The sequence below is a fragment of the Nansenia antarctica genome (assembly GCF_963989245.1).
Source record: "Nansenia antarctica genome assembly, chromosome: 5".
In the NCBI taxonomy this organism is placed as follows: Eukaryota; Metazoa; Chordata; class Actinopteri; order Argentiniformes; family Microstomatidae; genus Nansenia; species Nansenia antarctica.
This window is the reverse complement of record NC_137690.1, coordinates 36,844,699-36,867,275: the sequence shown is the minus strand read 5'-3', so window position 1 is coordinate 36,867,275 and position 22,577 is coordinate 36,844,699. Positions and strand designations below refer to the sequence as shown.

General features: G+C 46.2%; 1 protein-coding gene across 1 annotated transcript; it reads right to left on the bottom strand.

Moving 5' to 3' along the window:
* Positions 1-9: 9 nt before the first annotated feature.
* Positions 10-6,081, bottom strand: lipg (lipase, endothelial; the record flags this gene model as incomplete). The annotated part of the gene is made up of 10 exons (XM_080531600.1): positions 10-505; positions 819-923; positions 1,257-1,484; positions 1,581-1,701; positions 2,313-2,555; positions 2,845-3,069; positions 3,285-3,396; positions 4,271-4,450; positions 4,608-4,786; positions 6,000-6,081. The coding sequence occupies 10 exons, from the start codon at positions 6,079-6,081 to the stop codon at positions 475-477; spliced, it is 1,506 nt and encodes a 501-aa protein (XP_080387726.1). The 3' UTR covers positions 10-474.
* Between the last annotated feature and the right edge of the window lie 16,496 nt (positions 6,082-22,577).

Here is a 22,577-nt window from a genome sequence, read left to right as displayed (position 1 = left end):
CAGCTCACAAAGGACAAATTCATTCAAACATGTGCTTCATATTGGGTGTGCTTCATGTTGATAAATAAGCTTGGTCTTACAGTGCTTTTCCATTCTTCATAAATTAAAATGTACAGTAAAGAGACTAGGTTTATTAGGGAGCGTCCGCGGACACATCTGTACACTACTTTTTTCTAGTCTGACTCGAGACCAATCCATATGGTGGAACGTCTGTGAATCCTCAGGAAATCCTGACAGCACACTTAGGCCCACCCCCGGGGCCAGCCCATGTGCAGTCTCACGCTGTCCTGTAGGTCAGAGCCCAAAGTCATGTGACCAGTGAAAAAAATATTTCGGTGCATCCCGAGTCCGAGGCCTCCCTAAGCCCCTCCCACCGTGTGCTTGTCACTCCTCCTCCTCCTATCAAAGTGCTCGGATGAAGAGAAGGCTCCTTCCTGCCGTTCCGCCTTCGGTCCCCATGAGATGGTGCTTTCCTCATTGAAGTGCTGAATCCTTCATGTGCAATCTGTCAATCAGAGCAAAAGGTTCTCAATAGATGAATAGATGTGTCTGGCCACTAACAAGACATGCTGCCATGAAGAGGCCAAGTAGACTCAAGGTTGGCCAATAACCAGAAGGTTGCTGGTCTGATGCCCAGTGCCATCATCTTATTCTTCTCCGCTATGCCACAGAAGCTCTTCTATTTCTATTGTTAATTCATTCAAGCATGCAGTACTGCCCTAGACAATATACAAATCTGTGAAAAAAATTACTGTTGATGGATGATCAGACACTGTAGGATATCCGTGAATATAATTAGCCATGCGAGTTGACTGTACCTTTTTTTGGGTTTCACCTCCCAGCCATCACGACACTTCACATAAGTGATGCCTTGCCCTGGTGAAATCTCAGTCTTAGATGGGTCTTGGGCACAGAAGGTGAACCTACAGAGATAAATAATAAATCATCAACAAAAATACAGGCCACCATATAAGCTAAGGACAGGGGATATGAACACAGAAGAGTGATTATTTCACAAAGCAGAATGAATGAGTTATCCAGCCAGTTTCCCTAAAGGTGCAGATTTTTTAAATGGTGCAATTGTTTTAATGGTGATGGTTTAGTTCATGCAGTTACCCATAATAAACATGCATGAAAAAATAACTAAATAAAAAACTGTGTATAAAATAAAGAATCCATGTGAGAAGTTGTCCAAGACATCAGTTTGCAAAACACCACAGATCAAGTGATCCCAGAAACAAAATAGCCAGACTTACTTCTTCTGCGTTTCCCCACACTTGACGCGGATCCTGCGCACCTCCAGCACCTGGTTGGTGGGCGTGGTGTTCCAAGAGGACCACAGTGACTTCTTGATGTTCTTCCACACGGAGCCCCAGGACTCGGCCACCCCCTCCCAGCTCAGATGGATCCTCAGGAGGTCCCCAATGTCTTCCTCTGTGAACACCAGGAACGTGTTGGTCAGGTTCAGGCCCACATGGTCTTCACTGGAGGAGAGGGAGAGAGAAGGTCACTCACAGTCCGGTGACACACAAATAGCTTGTACTTTATTTAGATTTTAGATCTGCTGGCCGCGTACTCACACGTCTACAGACAGATCTTGGGTGTCGTTGTGAGCGCCGTAGAGCTTCACATGGAAGGTGGGGTCTGCATTGTCAGCCTGCTTCCTGTTAAACACGTGCATTTTCATCTGATAATGGTAGCCTTGGAAGATAAACAGTTAAAAAGGTTAAAAGATTTACAACCGCATGGCAAAGGTTAACCGTCTATATACAGCAATTGTACAACTGTCATAACAGTAGCTAGTGATATGCTTAACTACTGGGCAATAAGGAAAGTGTAGCATTATGTTAACAGATAAAATGTAGTACGACTGCTCAAGTTCACTTTTACAAGTCAGTGACTCTATTTAAATAGTTTGTTAAATTCAGTTCAACTTTGTTTCAGGCTAGTGACTGCTAGTCGCATGAGTAAACAAACAAAAATCACAATGCAGACATGAGTCAGAAGGGGCACATTTGAATGCAAGGTGTAAATTAAATGCTAGCTGGCCAAATCCAATAATCATCACATCATACGTGATCCGATAACAGGATGCATGTTAATGCAGGTGTAACTGCATCAGTAAAGTGTCATAATATAGAGGCCAAATGACCCAGAGGCCAGGGCCCAGTTGTTCAAAACGTTTAATCTGAAAATCCGCCAGCTCGAACTGTTCCTGGATAGAAGAAAAACAATTCTGATCCAGATTAAATGTTTTGAACAACTGGGCCCTGATGATCGATATAACACACTTGCTAGTTTTCTCCACTCACCTCCAAAGGGGGTGACGGCACCAGTCTTCAGGTACATCTTGCTGTTGCGCCTCTTCCGCATCTTCTTAGCGTTGTAGCCCATGTCGTTACAGCGGTTCTTGCGGCAGCTCAGGCAGATGCCCTTCTTGAAGCGGTCGGGGCCCGTACACTGATAAGCTTTGCCTATGTGCTCCTTGCTCATCAGCGAGTCCACGAACAGATGCACGGCACGCTCATGCTCGCACTTCATCACATCCACAAAGTCTGCGGAAGATGAGGAAAGGAGGGGCTATTAGACAAAGGTCAACTGGGAGCGTTCAAGAACATTTAGTACAATCCAAAGAAATTAAAAGGAGGAAACCAGCTAATTTTAGCCCAGAAGAGAATCAGTTAAACACCAAACTCCCGAACATCCAACCAAACAAAACAAGAAGCCACCCCAATCCCAACATATTTAAGAGCCAACTAAATTCCAAGCCCATGAAGACATAAAACAGACATGGCTAAATAGGATGCTAAAGCTAGCAGTGGCTTCCTGTGTGAGACTACTCACTTCCTGCTGCTGCAGTGGCCAGCACATCACTCAGAGCGCATCCAGGCTGCACGTCGCCGCCGTTGGGGTAAATATCAATGTCTCCGATTGGCTGCTGTATCCCAATGCTCACCCCCAGCGCCTCCCGTGTGTAGGTATGGAGAACGTCAACAAAATCAGCATCGTCCGGAGACAGGCGTTTCTGCTCGTCCACCCCTTCAAACATGGGCCCTGCCGGGTCTAGACCTGTGACAGAACCAGAGCTGTGTGTTAGGTGGACTACCGAGGGAGGGCAGGCTCTACTACAGTCAGTGAATTAACTGTGGTTTTAAGCACATCTTGCCAAAGGCAATAAGGGCATGTCAATGCTAGTTTGATATTTGACTATAGCTTTACTCAGGTATTTCCAACAGGTTCTCAGAGGCCTGATCGGGTTCATGTCATTCTCCATCTCCACTTGCCTGTGATTCTTCCGACAGACCCTCGCACAAACGTTCCAGCGTAGCCCGCCACATGCGCACCCAAGCTGTACCCAATGAGGTGCACATTCTCCAGGGGCAGCTGCTGCTCATCCTATCAGAGACAAGAGATCAGACACACACAGCATCAGCTGCTGCCACACAAACACACCCGTCCCGGATCGAAGCCAATAGCGGCCAGGTCTGAACTCCAGCCAATCCCAGTCCAGATAATGAGTGCATTCACACCGGTTTCCCTTCCATGCTACAGCACCTCTGCCATCTGTCTCTTTGGCTCTAAGCATGCACGCTTTGTCTCTGCCAATGTCTCAATGTGTCGCTCTCCCCCCAATCTCAATCCACTCACGGTGCCCTGGCTTTTTCATGACAGCCCCTCTGAATGGGACTTTTGGAGGAGTCCCAAAACTGTTAAATAGCCTCTTTAATGAACTATGATCTGAAAAGGCTCTGATTGGGTAGACACATGGTGAAACCACATCCAGTCTTGGCAACAGTCATGAAGGAGCGGTGACAAGTGGAGGAATCTGTTTGACTTCTAGAACACAACCATTGGCTTCCATGAGAAAGTTTTGAATAACAATCACATACAATATATATATACTTATTGTTTTTCCTTTCTTTTAAACAAGCGCTCACAAGAACTAATTGCCTGAATTTAGTGAATTCCCCCCCACCCACATCTGGAGAGGTTAGCAACCGTATTCTTGAGGGTGCAGTGTTCCTTGTGAACACACCCCTACAGGTCACTGGAGAAAGGCTGTTCAGATACTCAGCTGTTCTCCCTCACGCCAACTCCTTTAGTTAATGTCCTGAAGTCATGTCTGCTCACAATATAAACCTCTTCCTCAGTAGAGAGAGCTCAGCTCCCCCTCAGTGTGGGTAAGCGTACAGGTCAACAGCACTACCTCAGCTGCTGACACTGACACACACACACACACACACACACACACACACACACACACACACACCTGAAGCCAGTTGAGGGTGGTGGCGATGCTCAAGCCGACCCGGCTGGTGTGGTTGACAGCGTCAGGGTAGAGCTGGTGCGCCAGCGTTAGCCAATCCACGATCACCACGTTGGCCTCACTCTCACGCTGCATCACAGCAGAGACCAGCTTGTGCATCCAGACCTCAAACATCCCGCTCATCTGAGAGAAAGTTGGAGAAGTTTGACGTTCACACAACACATTCCAATATCCAAAGACCACTATGGAAGAGCACACTCACACACAAGGGAAAAGCTCTGATCTTAAGACTAAGGGGGAAAGCCAGTGCTCTAGGTGTGTTGTGTGTGTGTGTATTTACCGTCCAGCCATGGATGATGAAGATGGTCTTGGCTGTGGCGTTGAAGCCACACTCCTGCAGACAATCCTTCCTGCCAGGCTGCAGGTAGCAGCCGTCCTGCTCCAGGTCCAGACTCTTTCGCATGTTATACCTGACCCGGTCATGGAGAGCCTCGTCATCCGTTAACACATCTTCCCCATCTACGCCAGAAAGAAAGAGGGTGGAATAGAGGTATCGTCTTTAGCTACAATACTTGATAGCATTCAAACCATACACACCCTTGGTGCCCTATGCATTTCCGGAGGTTTGAGGGGGGAAAAGGTGGGTGTAGGAAACTCCTCAAAGATAAAGCAATCACTCAAATGATTTCACCCATCAAATCCAGGGACAACATTATGTAAATCAGCATCTTTATCAAACACATGCATGTCTAACACGCTATGAGATGTTGTAACCTACAACCTCGACCACTTCTGGTCCTGTTCCCGGGTCTGGCAGACACAGTTGCTGCGCGCCCGTCCGGGCTCCTGGCGCACGGCCAGATCTGGCAGCCAGGGGCACCGCGCTATTTCCTTCCCAGCTGCCATACTCTATTAGACTGCTGGCCCGTAGTCACACGGCTTCATACTCTATTAACCTGTTGGCCCGGACTCACGCGGCTTCAAGCGAACGTCCGCGACTAGGAACCGGTAGATCAAGATGCCTCTCAAAACGCAAACGTACAGCTTGGTTGAATTTGGGACTGACTTGTTAGATGAGACGTCTCATAACAAAATATTGATAGGGCTCTAATGAGTTGTAGCATTTGGGGCAATTAATCAGCTGTGAATGTTAGCGTTTCACTTTAAAATGCAACGGATTTGAACATCATACGATCGTTAAAATACGCCAATTTGGTGTGAATATGGTTGCGCTTAGCTTCAACGTGAAACGTTTACAAGACTTGTACAACCAGCTGGTAGTGGTGTGGGTAGTGCTGCTCGGTAAAACAGTTTAACGGGACTTCACTCCAAACGGAACCCAAGACGTGGCGTGTTCTGGTTTTGCGCCACATCGCAGGTCTTTCCCAAGGACACGACTCAAATCTAATCCAGTCCCGTTTTTCTGTCTCTCTCACCATCTCACACTTGTTGATCTTTATGATGCAATTATACTCTGATATGCTTAGTGCCAACATGAAATGTATATTGATCATTGATCTAATTTGATAGAAGTCAGTAATTTTCCATTCATTGAAACGTTGTGGGTGCCCTATTGTTTTGAACCCTTTCTGTAAATTGTAAATTGTGTTACACCATCTGGTTGAGAATTAATTAGGTTAGGTTTTCCTTTGACAAAGGTGCTTTAATCTCGCCTAAATTCAGCTGTAATTGTTGTCAAATTTACATCGCACATTAGAAAATGCGTTCTTACCTTTAAGGACGGCGTTCTCTCCAAGTCCCGACGCAAACAGCGTTGCACAGAATAGGAAAATCCACAATGAAAAGGCTTTCATTTCTCTCACACACCAATGTGAAATCCACGTTCTGAGATTATAACTAGATGTTGAGTGTTAGTGTGTTAAATGGGTTTAAATCCAATCCCAAGAGGCAAAGAGACTCGGAGGTGTATTTCGTGTGCCCCTGAGAGCGGTACTGGAGAAATATATGTACTTGCATCAAGTGGCTCATTAGAGTTTTAAATAGTTTTGCCTTTAGTCATCTGATCATCGGCAGATCTCTACGTCGAAATTCTTGGCTTCTCATTGGTCAAGCCCCCATTTGTTTATGTTTAAAGGCGTGGCGAGAAGTAGTTGAATGAATTAGTAGTAGGGCTCGGTTTCTCACGTCGTCTTTAACCCTTTCATGCGGCCGCTTGTGAAAACAAACAATGCAGCATGTGATCTGCCCGGTATGGCTCGGAATATAGGGAGGACCACTGACGCACAAGTGTATATCAATACTGTCACATGTCAAAACAAGGCCATCATTTCTGTTATGTTAGAGTAGTGTCTGAAACGTCTGGGAAATTAAACTTCACTAGACATTTTTACTGGGAGCTGTAGCCAGTTTTAGAGACGAACTCACCTAGCTTGCAAACATAGTAATTACTAAATCAATCATTAGATTCATTACTAAAACAAGAATCTTTTTTTTTATTGCGAGTCTGAAATCTAGATAGGATTGTTAGTGGGCCCTATTCACCCTTAAAGGGTTGCTCCGTGTTTTAACATAATTTTTCCATTGAGCATAAATACATGACATTCCACTATGACCATACGTGGGAAATCGGCAGGCTCCCTTGGCGAGTCTATGGGAATGTTAGAAGGCTCAGCAAGGGGGGGAAGGGTGGGTTACCTCATTCTGTCCAGGCACTGGAATGCGCTGTCCCTACTGCTGGCGTGCTAACAAGCCATCGGCTTATCTCACAGACCAGTTTCAATTGATGAGGAAAGAATAGGCTCACTCACGCAAGGTTCTGGCTACAATAACACTACTGTGTGTGTACATACATGAGCGCACAGTATGGCCTAATCGCATTTCACCCCTTGCCCCTACCACTTAGCCCGACCCCTCTGTTTGGCACATTCATGTGTAGGGGTAGGGTGTCCCGATTGCTGTTGAGATGGAGGGGGAGGAGACAGAGGCTGTGTTCGGAATAGCGTACTAGCATACTACTCATACTAGATATGACGTAGATTTTGAGTATTAGACCATGCCTGTCTGGCCCGCTGAGCAGAAGTTCAGTCTGTCTGTCATGGTCATGTGACTGTCGTGGTCATGTGACTGTCATGGTCAGTAAATAGTTCAATTGGTAGCCTGGATGCCAGCCTGGGGCCCGTTCCACTAAGCGAGATTATCTTCTAAGCCTCGATAAAGTTCTAATCAGCGATAATGTTAGCTTGCGTTCGGTGCCATCAATGTGGCTCAAATAATTCGCTGTTTGGTTGCTATGCAACATATCCTTCTGAGTCAGATATAATTAGCCTGGTCGCGAGCAGGCTAAAAGGCTGGCTAAAGTAATGCGTGCGTCAAAATTGTCTCACAGGCGGAAACTATATCCCGAACGACAGTTCCATCAAGTGTCTTTTAGGAAATATTAGTTCCCACTTTTTACGAGATAGATAGTTTGATAATTTGAAAGTGTGATCGATCGATAGATAGATAGTTTGATTGTGTGATAGATAACCTGATATTTTGAAAGTGTGATAGATAGATAGATCGATAGATAAATAAATTAAAAAGTGTAAAAAAATTAATAAAATAAATAGGTATGTCTATCAACTAGCATTGCTTTTGACACAGCGGTCTGGCTGGCGCAGTGGTTAAGGCAACCAGCTAGAGTTCCGAAGGTTGTGGGTTCGAGACTTGACTAAGTGGTTTATTTTAATTTTTTACATTTAACCGAAGATTTCATGCAAAGGCTTCAAACACCATTGTAATCGTGTCAGTTCTTGTAAATTAGCCTGCACCATAATTTTATAGCCTACATACTTTTTTAGATGAGATTTTAGATTAGATTCAGACAACGAAATGCAGTAAAAAGTGTGTCCGAAGAGGGATTTGAACCACCGTCTAAAAATGACAAATAAATACTAGGCCATTGTGGCGATATGATGGTTTGTAGCCTGCTGCTGATATCACCACAGTAGTAATATTCATTTATTAAAATATGAACATATAACAATAACTGGGGCTAGTATGACCTACGCATTTAATCGGTCAGCAATTTCTTGCCAAACCATTTCCCTCGCCTTGTTAATTGCGGCAGTATTGCACTATTTTACATCTTATTTTTCCGTCTTCATAAAGATCAATAATTCGGAATGCTGCGCAAATGTAGGACCCCTGCAGAGTGGAGTATCTTCATTTCGACAGATCGACTCTTCGGGGCTCTTTATGTCTGCGTGCACGCGCCCATATCGAAGATTTGTAAGCCGGTGTTCTGTGAACACTGATGACACAAGCCTGATCCTCGTTCGAGGAATCACCTGAGGCTTGAATTCCAATCCCGAGTTGCCTGATCGCCTGATTTATTTCAATCGCCGATATACTAATCCACTTTAGTGGAACGGCCCCCTGCTTCTGCTGAAAGCCAACTTGTCCTTGTTTTGCCAAACAACTTGTCTGTTTGGCAAGGCAACAATGAATAGTTGAGTTGTTGAATGCTGAAACAATCAGCTACCCAGGCTACTTCACTGGGGCAGTCCATACAAGAACAGTGTCAGTAGAGAAGTATGTAATGCCAGGCATACACTTGACGATTTCTAAAATCAGAATGCTTCAACACACTAATAACTTATGAGTGTCTGAGGCAGTTTGTGCATTGATGAAAATCTGAAAATAAACAATATGCTACATTTCCTAATAGCTAAATGTGTGCATATTCATAAACCATACAAATGGTACGTAAAAGCCAGTGCTCAGGCACGATACCAGATTTCAAAAAGCGTCTTGCCTAGAGCAAATCAGTGCTCTCCAATGAAGGTTATTTATTATGTGATATAGGCAAACCCATTTAAACATGTCTTTAAACCGCTTTATAACCATATACCGCAATATTTTTTTATATTTTCAAGTCAAGACTAAAAACCCATCTTTTTAATATTGCCTTTAAATGACTAAATCATTAAATGATGATTTTATAATGATTAAAGCACTTTGAGCTGCAACATTTGAAGGAAAGGTGCCATCAAATAAAAGGTATTATTATTATTATTATTATTATTATTATTATTAATAATAATAATAATAAATAATAATTATAATAATAATTATAATAATAATTATAATAATAATTATAATAATAATTATAATAATAATAATAATAATAATAATAATAATAATAATAATAAATAATAATAATAATAAACACCTGCTAAAATGTCTGTACGCAATTCACAAAATGAAGGTTCTGTCTTGAATAAGAGGTCCTAATAAACACGTTTAGCATAGCCTTGTGGCTGATTTCTGTAATTACACCATCAAGTTTTCTCTGAAGTCTCGTACTTGGTCAAAATGTTCAGTTTCTGAAATTAAATGGATGTAAAATGCACATAAGATCTCCAGAGATGCCAGAGTACATTTGATAAAAAAACATATTATTTTTTGACAAAGGTGTTGACAAAATTAACAGTCTATCATTTTAATGGTGAGAGACAGTATATTTAAAAAAATCCCAGAAAATTACATTATCTGAATTTAGAAAAAATATTTGTGTTTTATTTAGTATTTCACCCCCTACCAACCAGCAAGAATTCTGGCTCCCACAGACCAGTTATGTGACCAAGAGGCACACAGATTAGTCCTCTCACTTTAAGGTCATGTTCTCACATGAAAATCCGAATCATGACCAGGAGCAAGTGGATGAGATTGCAACATTGTTGCCTAAATTATTTCTCTGATTTGCGTTCTCACAGCCCTTTATGTAAACGAAGTAACAAGCAATCAAAGCACGCAATCGAAGCAACAGACGTGGTAGTTGATTGGTCAACCTTTTCAAGCGGAGCATGCGTCGGTTGTTTGCTCCGGGAGCGACTTCGAATGCGCGTTCTCACAGCTCCAAACGACGCAGAGCACAGCGAATTTGATCCAAAACTCAAATTTCAAGTGAAGCAAATGTTCTAGTGAGAACACACCCTAAGAAAGTACTCCTAATCTCAACTCGTTACTCGTATAAATGGCACTCGTTACTCGTATAAAAGGCACTTGTCTACAGAATCAATCAATCAATCAATCAGATTCCAAACTCTCCACCATGGGCAAAGAGTTGTCTAAGGACACCAGGGACAAGATTGTAGACCTGCACAAGACTGGAATGGACTACAAGACCATTGGCAAGCATCTTGGTGAGAAGGAGAATACTGATGGTGCAATTATTCGAAAATGGAAGAAACACGAATTGACCATCAATCTCCCTCGGTCTGGGGCTCCACACAAGATCTCACCTCGTGGGGTGACGTTGATCGTGAGAAAGGTGAAGGATCAACCCAGAACTACACAGGAGGAGCTTGTGTTAATTATCTCAAGGCAGCTGGGACCACAGTCACCAAGATGACCATTGGTAACACACTACGCGATAATGGATTGAGCGCCCGCAAGGTCCCCCTGCTCAAGAAGGCACATGTACAGGCCCGTCTGAAGTTTGCCAATGAGCACCTGGATGATTCAGAGGAGGCTTGGGAGAAAGTGCTGTGGTCAGATGAGCCCAAAATCTACCTCTTTGGCATTAACTCGACTCGCCGTGTTTGGAGGAGGAAAAATACAGACTTTGACCCCAAGAACACCATCCCCACCGTCAAGCATGGCGGTGGAAACATTATGCATTGGGGCTGTGTAAGGGGGTAAACTCACAAAAACACTGTAGGGTATTAAGGACTGTAAGCACACTTTCATATATATATTTGCACATATACATATATACACACGTTTATTTCCAGAAATATGTTATTTGGGGTCTCCCTGACCAGTTCAGTTGTCCGGGTATCTAAGGGGTTAAAGCCACCTTCAGTGATTTCGGAATGTAGACAATGAGGGAAATGCAAATAGCACTACATTTCTATGGCCTGTCTGTTATGCTCCAGGAATTATAAAGTGTAGCAATATATAGCTTTATAATTACAAAATCTACTATGTCAACAAACACAAGACATTAATAAGTAGTGGTGAGCACTGATATGGAAAGTCTATTCATGAGTTGCTTGGACATTGTATTGAAAAAAGAGGTTTCTTAATCTTAATCTCTTTACTGAATATTTACACTACGGATGTTTCTCAAAGCGATTTGGTCCATTCACTCAAGTGGTGACAGACTAAAATGTAATATAGGCCAACTTTCAAAAAGATCAGTTCAGCCATTTTCAATACGTTTAATGTAATTGCTGTATCTGAGACATTGCTTGATAACAAGAAAGGCTATTATATGATGTGGAACTGGTAATGTCACGAGATGAAAATGGGACTCATGGGAAGTTCGCGGGTGTGGTGGGTTGACATAATTCACCCACGGAACTATGGGTTGGGAGTATTGTTCCGCACGGAGAGTTAAGTGCGTGGTACCCAAGTTGTTACGTCAGTTATAGTTACTGCTTGAAGCGTGTGGTTGAGACTCGTTCATGTCTGTCAATAAACGTCTAGCTGTGACATTTGATACGCCGCCTCCGACTCCCGTCTCTCGGCACTACACTGGTGACCCCGACGTCAGTCCCGTTGAAGTATCCGAGACTGAACCGAACATGGCAAATAACGCCGTTATTTTCAAATTGCCGGAGTTTTGGGAGACATCCGCGGCAGCATGCTTCGCACAGACGGAGGCGCAGTTCGCCCTCCGTGGGATTGCAGAGGACGCCGCACGCTACTACCATGTCGTCTCGGCGCTGGGGAGCTCCACTGCAGCCAGAACGGTGGGCTTCATTACAGCTCCTCCTGCCCTGAATAAATATACAGCGTTTAAGGCTCTCCTCCTCAAGACCTTCGAACTATCACGGTCAGAACGAGCCCGACGTCTGTTCGCAATTCAGGGGCTGGGAGACAGCAAGCCTTCCCAGCACATGGACATGATGCTGAACCTACTAGGTACGGAAGAACCACATTTTCTATTTATTGAACTGTTTCTTCGGCACATGCCTGCACATGTACAGACAGCGCTCGCTAATACGACTATTACTGAACCCCGTGAGTTAGCAGAAGAGGCTGACCGCTTCTTCCTAGCTACCCAGCGTTTTACCCCTGAAGTGCTAGCCCCGACACACAATTACACTCCCCCTGGCAGAGACAGGCTAGCTAACAAGGGCCCACCTACCACCGATAGCCGTACTAGCCCAGGCATGTGCTATTTTCACTCACGCTTTGGCGCGAAAGCGAAGAGGTGCCGCTCCCCTTGCAACTACAGCTCGACGGGAAACGGCAAAGCCTGCGCTCTGTAGTGGCTATGAGTGTGGGCACAACAAACCAGCTACTATTCATCAGAGACACTCTCTCCGGGTGCAAATTCCTCTGTGACACCGGTGCTCAGAGGAGCGTCCTGCCTGCGACAGTGGATGACACCGCCAGGGGAGGTCATGGCCCACATTTAAAGTTCGCTAACGACACCCCCATCCGCACCTATGGCACGAAAGCTGTAGATCTATGTTTCGGGGGTCAGCGGTTTACATGGGACTTCGTCACGGCCGACATCTCTTTCCCCCTCCTCGGTGCAGATTTCCTATGTGCTCACGGACTGCTCATGGACGTCAAGAACAACCGCCTGGTGGACGCACTGACATTCTCCTCACTTGCATGTGTCCGCGGTGAGGCGACATACGGCGGGCTCTCCAGCTCACTCTCAGAGGGTGACAACTATCAGCACCTGCTCAGCGAGTTCCCCAGCTTGACACAGCCCACATTTTCCGCCACCACTACCAAGCATGGGGTGGAGCACCACATAGAGACCAAGGGCGCCCCCATCTACGCTAGGTTCGCCAACATGGAGCGCCTTGGTATCATCCGCCGCTCAGACAGCCCATGGGCCTCACCGCTACACATCGTGCCGAAACCAGACGGCGGATGGCGACCGTGTGGCGACTACCGCCGCCTCAACGACGCTACGACACCCGACCGCTACCCAGTCCCCCACATTCAGGACTTCTCTGCGCATCTGGCGGGTAAGCTGGTTTTCTCAAAGGTGGACCTAGTGCGTGGCTACCACCAAGTCCCAGTGCACCCTTCAGACATTCCCAAAACGGCGGTGATCACGCCGTTCGGGCTATTCGAATTCCTACGCATGCCGTTTGGACTTAAGAATGCAGCCCAGTCCTTTCAGCGGCTAATGGATTCGACGCTCAGAGACATGCCATTCCTATTCGTCTATTTGGACGACATCCTCGTTGCCAGCTCCTCGGAGGAAGAGCACCTGGCACATCTCCGAGACCTCTTCACGAGGCTCAGCCAACATGGCCTGATCATTAACCCGGCGAAGTGTCTGTTCGGGTTACCCTCCATCCAATTCCTTGGGCATCTCATCAACAAAGATGGGGCCGCCCCCCTCCCATCGAAGGTGGAGGCCGTTTCCGCCTTCCCCCGCCCACACACAGCTCGAGCACTCCGAGAGTTTCTCTCGCCCAGAGAGCGCAAATACAGCGCGTTCGACAGGGAGCTCCTTGGCCTCTTTTTGGCAGTCCGCCACTTCCGGTTCCTGCTGGAAGGCCGTGAGTTCACGGCGTTCGTGGATCACAAACCCCTCACGTTCTCCATGTCCAAGGTGGCCGAGCCTTGGTCTGCCCGCCAGCAACGCCAGCTCTCGTACATATCTGAGTACACCACAGACATCCAACACATCGCTGGCAAGTCCAACGTGGTCGCGGACTGTCTCTCCAGAGCGGTCGTCGGGGCCGTTCAACTGGGTCTCGACTACCTCCGCATGAGTGCGGACCAGGCCTCCGATCACGGGGTCCAGACCCTCAAGAACGCGGACACAGGACTACGCTTCGAGGATGTCGCAGTCGGTGACTCAGGCGCAAAACTGCTGTGCGACTTCTCTACGGGCCAGCCGCGGCCGCTAGTCCCTGTGAACTGGCGCCGGCCCGTTTTTGAGGCTGTACACAACCTCTCCCACCCCGGCAGGAAACCGTCCGTGAAATTAGTTTCTGAGAAGTTCGTATGGCAGGGACTCAAGAAGGAGGTAAGGGGCTGGGTCGACACGTGCGTGGCCTGTCAACGCGCCAAAGTACACCGCCATACCAGAGCCCCTTTTGAGCCCTTCACTGTTCCTGAGAGGAGGTTCAACCACGTCAACGTCGACCTTGTGGGACCACTGCCCGCCTCTCACGGCTTCACCTACCTTTTCACCATGGTGGACAGGACGACCCGCTGGCCCGAAGCCGTTCCCCTCTCCTCGACGGCGTCTTCCGACGTGGCCCGTGCGTTCATCGGCACGTGGGTCGCGCGCTTTGGGACCCCGTCTGACCTGTCCTCTGACCGTGGCTCGCAGTTTACCTCGGAACTGTGGAACGCTGTAGCTAGTGGTTTGGGGGTAAAGCTGCACCGCACTACTGCCTATCACCCCCAGGCTAACGGTTTGTGCGAGCGGTTCCACCGCTCAATGAAGACGGCCCTACGCGCGAGTTTGACGGACGGCAACTGGGTGGACAAACTTCCGTGGGTCATGCTTGGCCTCAGATGTGCCCCCAAAGAGGACTTGCAGTCCTCGTCTGCCGAACTCGTATACGGCCAAACCCTACGAGTCCCGGGGGATTTCATCCCGGATGCCACTGTCCCCTGGTCTGCAGCCAGGCAGCGCTCCTCCCTGCTGGAGGCCGCTGAGGTGTTCGCACCCGTCCCCACTTCACAGCACGGTACCCCTGCTTTCCGGGTCCCCACCGAGCTGCGCTCGTCAGACTTTGTCTTCATTCGCCACGACGCCCACCGCGGCCCCCTACGCCCCCCTTACGATGGTCCGTTCAAGGTCCTACAACACGGGGACAAGACCCTGGTGGTGGACGTTGGTGGTAGACACGAGACGGTCTCCATTGATAGGATCAAGTCCGCTCACGTGGACGTTTCCCGGCCATTGGAACTGGCTCAGCCCCCACGCCGTGGCCGCCCCCCCATGCCCCACCCCCCGCCCCCGGTCGCGGTGCCTTCAGCTGCGCCGGCTGCCCCTGCCCCTGTCCTGGTTCCCCCTGCCCCGGCCCCGGCTGGCCCTGCCCCTGCCCCTGCCCCTGCCCCGGCTGCCCCTGCGTCCCGCACCCGCCGGGGTCGGATCGTCGTCCCTCCCCGACACAGGGATTTTGACTATGGGTGAATTCTGGGGGGGCTTGTGTGGTGGGTTGACATAATTCACCCACGGAACTATGGGTTGGGAGTATTGTTCCGCACGGAGAGTTAAGTGCGTGGTACCCAAGTTGTTACGTCAGTTATAGTTACTGCTTGAAGCGTGTGGTTGAGACTCGTTCATGTCTGTCAATAAACGTCTAGCTGTGACATTTGATACGCCGCCTCCGACTCCCGTCTCTCGGCACTACACGGGCATGTTTATGGGCAAAGCTGCCCTGGGTTTTGCTGATTGAGCGCACTAACTAGCGGATTGGCTGCTGCGCCCTTTAAAAACCCTGGAGTTTAGAAGAGAGGAGGGAAGACATGGGGGCTGTATTGTCGTGAGTGGGCATATGCCTGTTTTGGGCAAAACCTGTATTTCAGTGAGTTGGAGTACCTGTGTGGCGGATTGGCTGCCTGGTCGAGGCACGCGGACTATTCGGTACAGCTGAGCCGACTTGGACCGGTCGTGTGGCTGCCGACAACTGACTCGCTGGTGGAGCTAAGCCGACTGTGGTTGCCGACGGTTGTGTGGTTGCGGACGGGGGACTCAATCGCTGGGAAATCACTCTATACTACTGCCGAGTCGCTCTGGATGCCAGTGAGCTTGAGGATCCTCGGAGGCGGAACCCCGCCGACGTCACGACGACAGGCAATTAGAGACTCTTTGTTTATTTCTTTGATTTTGATTTTTGTGGGGTAGCGCTGAGGAGGAGAGCCTACCCCACGCACCTGAACTCTGTTGTCTGTCCTGTACGTCTTCTCCCCCAAACCCCCCACCTAGTCCAGCACTGTTAAGGCCGATTTAAAGTTCTGCGTAAAGTCGACGCCGTAGGCTACGCGTAAGCTTACGTAGTCCCGCGTGACCTTGCGTAGCCTTGACGCGCTCCTCTCAAAAAATCTAACTACGCGTCAGAGCGTACGCGTCAGCGCGTCAGCTCTGTGATTGGTACGCTTGGTAGCACAAGATTCCGACTCTCTCGTCGGCCAAAATGCGGAAGCCATGACAGAAATGTCATTTACTTTTTCTGTAATTACTCATTAATAAAGATTTGAAAAATTATGATAACCATCGTATTATCTTAGTTTAATGTCATTTCAATGCATCATAGAACTTTTATTTACAACAAGCATAACAACCAAAAGATCGCTAATATGCCGCTTTGAGCTATGAGCTCCGTTGAGTTCCTAAAGAGGCACAGCACAGGGGCATAGAAAACACACTGCCACCTAGCGATGTGACGGTGTAATTGCAGCGCGGCCTACGTAGAAGTGTAAAGTGCGAGACGGAAGCGGGGAACATAGAACCCTTTTTTGGAAGCGGGGAACCGGTGAACATAGAACCCGGGGAACATAGGTACGCTCCCGGGTAGGCTCTCCTCCTCAGCGCTACCCCACAAAAAATTCAAAACCCAAAAAATAAACAGAGAGTCACTATTGCCTGTGGCGTTGGCGGGGCTCCGCCTCCGAGAATCCTCGAGCTCGCTATTATCCAGGTCGATTCGGCTCCAGTGTAGAATCCGCCGTCGGCATCCACGCAACTGGTCCCAGTCGGCTTTAGCTCCACCAGCGAGTCTGTCGTCGGCAACCACCACTCAGTGCCAGGCAGCCAATGCCCCGCACAGGTATTCCAACTCCTGTCTATAACATAGGTTATTCGTCCACACAGTACGCCCACTCATATTAATACAGCCCCCATGTTCTCTCTCTCTCTCTCTCTCTCTCTCCTAAAACTCTGGTGTTTTTAAAAGGCGCAACAGTCAATCCACAGGCTAGTGCGCCCAATCAACCAAACCCAGGGCAGCTGTGCTCACAAGCAGGGTTCGAGTTATAAGCTGAACTCTGTGGGGGTCTCCAAAATAACAGTGCGAAATGTTCTCATGCACGCGCGAATCATGCCCACACAGCGATGGGACTTACAAGTTTTAATTAGCTATAGGCAGTAGCGGATTAAGGTGGTCAGTGGCCCTAGGCTACTCCTTTGTGTGAGGACCCCCCTGCCCCCATACACAAGCCTCCCCCCTCCCCAAAATATACAACTCACGAGCACCCTGCACACACACACCACTCATAATGCTTTACCATAAAACACTTAAACACTTTAATAACACAATAACACAACAGTGTTAATAATGCAAAGAATTAAAAAAAGGTTCAGTGCATTCAGTTCTGTCTCTATTGCTCTCCTCTCCCGTTGTCTCTCTGTTACTGTCCTGTTGTCTGTCTCTCTGTTGCTGTCCTGTTGTCCGTCTCTCTGTTGCTCCCCTCAGCTCTAAATGACAGAAATGAATTAGCTAATTAGTTGGCATGTAAACATATAGTTAGGGTTGGGTACAGTTTGGGTTTTATTCGATACCGGTGACAAATCGATACTTTAACAACGGTACCGGTACCGAAACATCATCCTCATCCTCAAATCCCAACATATCCTGACGCTACAGCTGCAGGCTACTCATTTCACCACATCAACAGCCCCACATGAAACAACAGCTATAAAAGCGATAGTCACACATGTATCTCGGCCAATAATTGTGTTATTTTTGCTATACAGAAGGAGCGAAAAATACATTAGGTTAGTACACTAGGTTAGTAAAAAGTAAAAGCCACCGTACCTTTACGGAGACAAGATAGACCAAAGTGGTCTGTTTTCAGTAGGCTGCGGTCGCGGTCCTAACCCATGATGCTGACGTCCGATGTCCTTTCTTTATCCAAGATTGGATGAACGGGAGAGGGTCAAATTTGTCTTTGATAAAAACCCGAAATTTTCTAGGCTTGATGACCCGGTCGGCAGCAGTGGCCTTTTTTTGGGCGGCATGGTAGCTACTACTGTATGTATATACTCCTGTATAGCTAATGAATGAATGTTTGCTTCTCAATAATAGGCTAGGTGCACGATCTCACTACTTCCTGAAAGGCAACTGGTGTCTCACTCTATTGGTTTAATTGATTAATCAGCTGTGCACTGTGTGTTCCAACGGTTTACCGCACAGCTGATTAATCAAACGTTTGCTGTTGCACAATATTCTACTGCGCCCCATGGTGTCTTGGTGGTGAAGTGCAGGCAGTCAAAGGCATACTGTCATTCACAGGAGATTAATGGTGCGCGTAGTTCTTTTGGAAAACGTGTTTATTTTACAATATTTATAATATAAATTAAATAATATTCATTACATTGACATTTTGATCAAATAATAGTTGTGGTAATGTATTATTAGCGACCCCCACAGATTTTTGATTTTACTGCCTTCATGGGAGCTCAGAGAGCCTCAGACCATCTCTATGGGAGCTCAGCTCCCATTGGCTCCCACATAACTCGAACCCTGCTCACAAGCGTGCCCGCGAACTGCACGGCTAGTCCCGCTTTCATCTCGTGACAGTTACAACAAGATCACCAGTTTAAAAGTATAATGAGTTTGAAAAATATAAATGTAAGCAACTCAAGTGAGACCTCTGCACGTTTTATAGTCAGAATGGTGTGAATAGCTTAAAAGCTGTAGGAGTAGCATACAGAAAAATCGGCGGCAGACCCACATAAGTACAGTTACTTGGTAACAGGAGTTAACCAACCTCGGTGATAGTTTGGTGCGCTACTTTTTCTTCTTTTGGCTCTACACTCCAAATGTTTTGATTTGAAATCTAACAATGACTATTAACGCAGTTTTAGACATAGTCCCATTATTTTAGTACACCAAAAGTGATGGGACAGACTCATCAAAAGTCCAAATTAAGCACTCATGTTTTGTACTTGGTTGACCATTCTTTGCATGCAATAACTGGGTGATGCTCTGCCAGGCCTGTACTGCAGTCATCTTCAGTTGTTGTTTGTTTTGAGGACATTTTGACAGCCTGGTACACACATAAAGATAATCTGGCCAATTTTTGCCCGATGTCCCCCCTTCCGAACAAGGACAGCAAACGGACGATTATCGGATGGCTCTAAAGATTATCCTGCAAGATTATCCTGTGGTGTGAGGTGTGTTAAGAGTCAATTTCTCCCAACAATCTGCTCGGAAATTGGTCAGGGCTGACGATTGTAAATATTAAATGTGTTCAATATTTACGATCAAGTCTTGTTGTGTGTGGGCGAAACTGACAACTCCCAAGTCCAATTGTGACGTGGAATGGAATGTAGCCAATCAAGAAGCGAGCTGACTGACGGGTCTTCTTCTTTTCGTAGGACAGATCTTTATGTATGTGGTGTGCTGTATTGGGAATATCGGAGCACAATACGATCAAAACGGTTCAATCCATGATTTTTTATCTTTATGTGTGGGGTCTCTTTCAGATAAAAAAAAATCTGTGTGTACTAGGCTTAAGTCTCCTTCAGCAAATGAAATGCATATTCAGTAAGACTTAAATCTGTCGAAATCTGAATCTGAACTTTCCGTGGAAAACTCCCTAGTTGCTATGGCAGGATGTTTTGGGTCTGTGGGGAGCATGCCGTGTCTGGCCTGCAGAGGGGGCTGCAGGACTGTTGGTGGAGTGGATGGGGGCGTAAATGACGTCGGCTGATGTCAATTAGGTCCCCATCAGATGGCTTTTAACTGATGTCTTTTAGTCTTTCCCCGGGAGAACAGAAGGGACGGCGGAAGTACCAGAGACAGAGAAAGAGAAGCAGAGACGGAGAGAAGCAAACGCGTTGAGCGAACCGGCACACAGACCCACCTTCAGGCTCTGCGTTATTATTATTATTGTGTTTCCTGCCAAGTGATTATTATTTGAAGTCGAAAGACTATCTGCAGGGTGCGGTTGAATAAACGGGCGGTGCCCTTAAAATATATCTCTGGTGTCCTGGCTCCCTATGTGCGTGAACTCGTTACAGGGTCATTGTCCTGCTGTATGATAAAGCGCCGTCCAATGAGTTTGGAGACATTGTCTGTACTTAGGCTGACAAGATGTCTTTGTACATTTCACCCTGCTGCTGCCGTCAGCAGTTACATCATCAATGAAGACAAGTGAACATACATGTTCAAGTCATAACACCCCCTCTACCCCCTATTTCACAGATGAGGTGGTATGCTGTGGATATTGGGCAGTTCCATTTTATCTCCACACTTCACTCTTGACATCACTCTGGTCTCATCTGTCCACAAGACCGTTTTCCACAACACTGCAGTCTCTTTTAGGTATTTTTTAGCAAACCGGAACCTGGCCATCCTGTTTTTGTTAAACTAGTGGTTTGCACCTTGCAGTGTAGCCTCTGTAGTTCTGTTGATGAAGTCTTCTATGAATGGTCTCTGACACATTCATGCCTACCTCCTGGAGAGTGCTCCTGATCTGCGGGACAGTTATCCTTGAATAAAAGCTGACAATCTCTACTTTATTATATAAATTGTCATAGTAATTGTATTAATTTGTCAAATCCAAACGTTTGGAGTATAGCCAAAAGTACTGTATGTGTTTACAGTGAATCCATCTGTGCTTTCCTGCATGGGAAAGAGATGTCAAGAAACCACACTCATGGTTCTGTGCTAGCTTGTTCTAGCATGTCTGAGACCCACCATGAATGAAAGGAAATCTGATGAAAAGATCTGCTTGGTCATTCTACTTTTACACTACACAATCAGTGCCCAGCCAACCACATGCTCGTGAGAATTCTGTACAGTATCACAGACTCATCTCATACGTTCATGCTGCCTGTATATCAGGCCCTTAATTGCTGCACACCATCGCAGACACATCTCCATATCATAAAATAACCGTACAGGTTGCGGTCGACAGGAAAGAGGTTGATGCCGAGGCTGTTTATCTTTCAGAGACAGTGAGCCCGGCACGTTTGGCACAGGAGCTGGAGACGTGCAGTGAAGCCTGCTGTACTGTAGCCTACATACACAGACAGGTGGCGAAAATATTGTGGTTCTTAAGATCTCAGATGCTATTTATCCATGGTGATATTGTATCGTGTGTCCTCCTTTTAATCTTTAATCTTTAATCTAAACTGGAACAACTGATGCATTGCTCAAGTTACTATTATAGGCATCAACCATTTAATGTATTGAGTACTGTACATCACATAGGTCAAAGGAGTTTACAAGTTCAGAAAACTTTCGTTCTGCTGTGGTATCTAAGTTCTGTTTTTTAATCATAAATTATCTTTTGTTACTGTGTGTACATAAGAGTGTCAAAGAGCACACAGTAATGATTGGAAACAGTCATCTCAGACACTGTCAATGGTTATTCCTTGTGATGCTACCAGATCAAGTATATTACCCCGTTGATGAGTAGCTTCTGTTAAATGTTGTGTCAAACCTAGGTTGTCAAGGAGATTCATAAACTCAATAGCCTTCAAGTCAGAACTATTATTAATATGAATATTCATGTCTCAATTGAGAATTATTTCAGCATACAGTCATGTGAAAAAGATAGGACACCCTATGAAAACCTTCTATGTCTTTTTCAACATATTTAACCATATGGACATTTGATCTTCATTTTAACAATATTGAGACATGGATGTAATATAATTAAACAAATAAAACAGAAAATATATTTTTTAAATGATTTGTAAAATGTAATTAATAAATCCAATACAATCTTCTTCCCCCACATTTATTACTACTTAAAATGCCTAAAATTAGAATCAAATGCACCACATCAGGTACAAATGATAAGAACATCATTAGAGAGGATTTTGGAGGAGCCTGTCTTATTTTAACCTCAGAATACTAGTTTGGTTTGCTTCTAGTTGTTGAAGTGAGTGGTATCACCATGGTGAGATCAAAAGAGCTCTCTGAGGCCTTCAGAAAGAAGGTTGATCTGTATGATTCTGGGAAGGTATTTAAAAAGATCTCCAAGCAATTAGAAATCAGCCATTCCACTGTAATAATTTACAAGTGGAGAACATTTAAAACAACTGCCAACATGGACAGGTCAGGCCGTCCTAGCAAGTTCAGCACAAGAGCAGACCACAAGATGCTTAAAGAATTCTCCAACAATCCTAAAATGTCATCACAAGACCTACAGGTAGCTTTTGCCACAGTTGATGTCAAAGTACATCAACCATCAGAAAGAGAGTTTTATTTTCATGCGAGGTGTGCAAGAAGGGAAACCTTGCTGTCAAAAAAGAATTCAGGGCAAGACTAAAGTTTGCCAGAGAGCACCTAGACAAACACCAGAACTTCTGGAACAATGTGCTTTTGACAGAGGAATCCAACGTTTAATTATTTGGGCACAGTAACATAAGACAGTTGTTTGGTACAAACTATAGACAGCATTTGAGCAC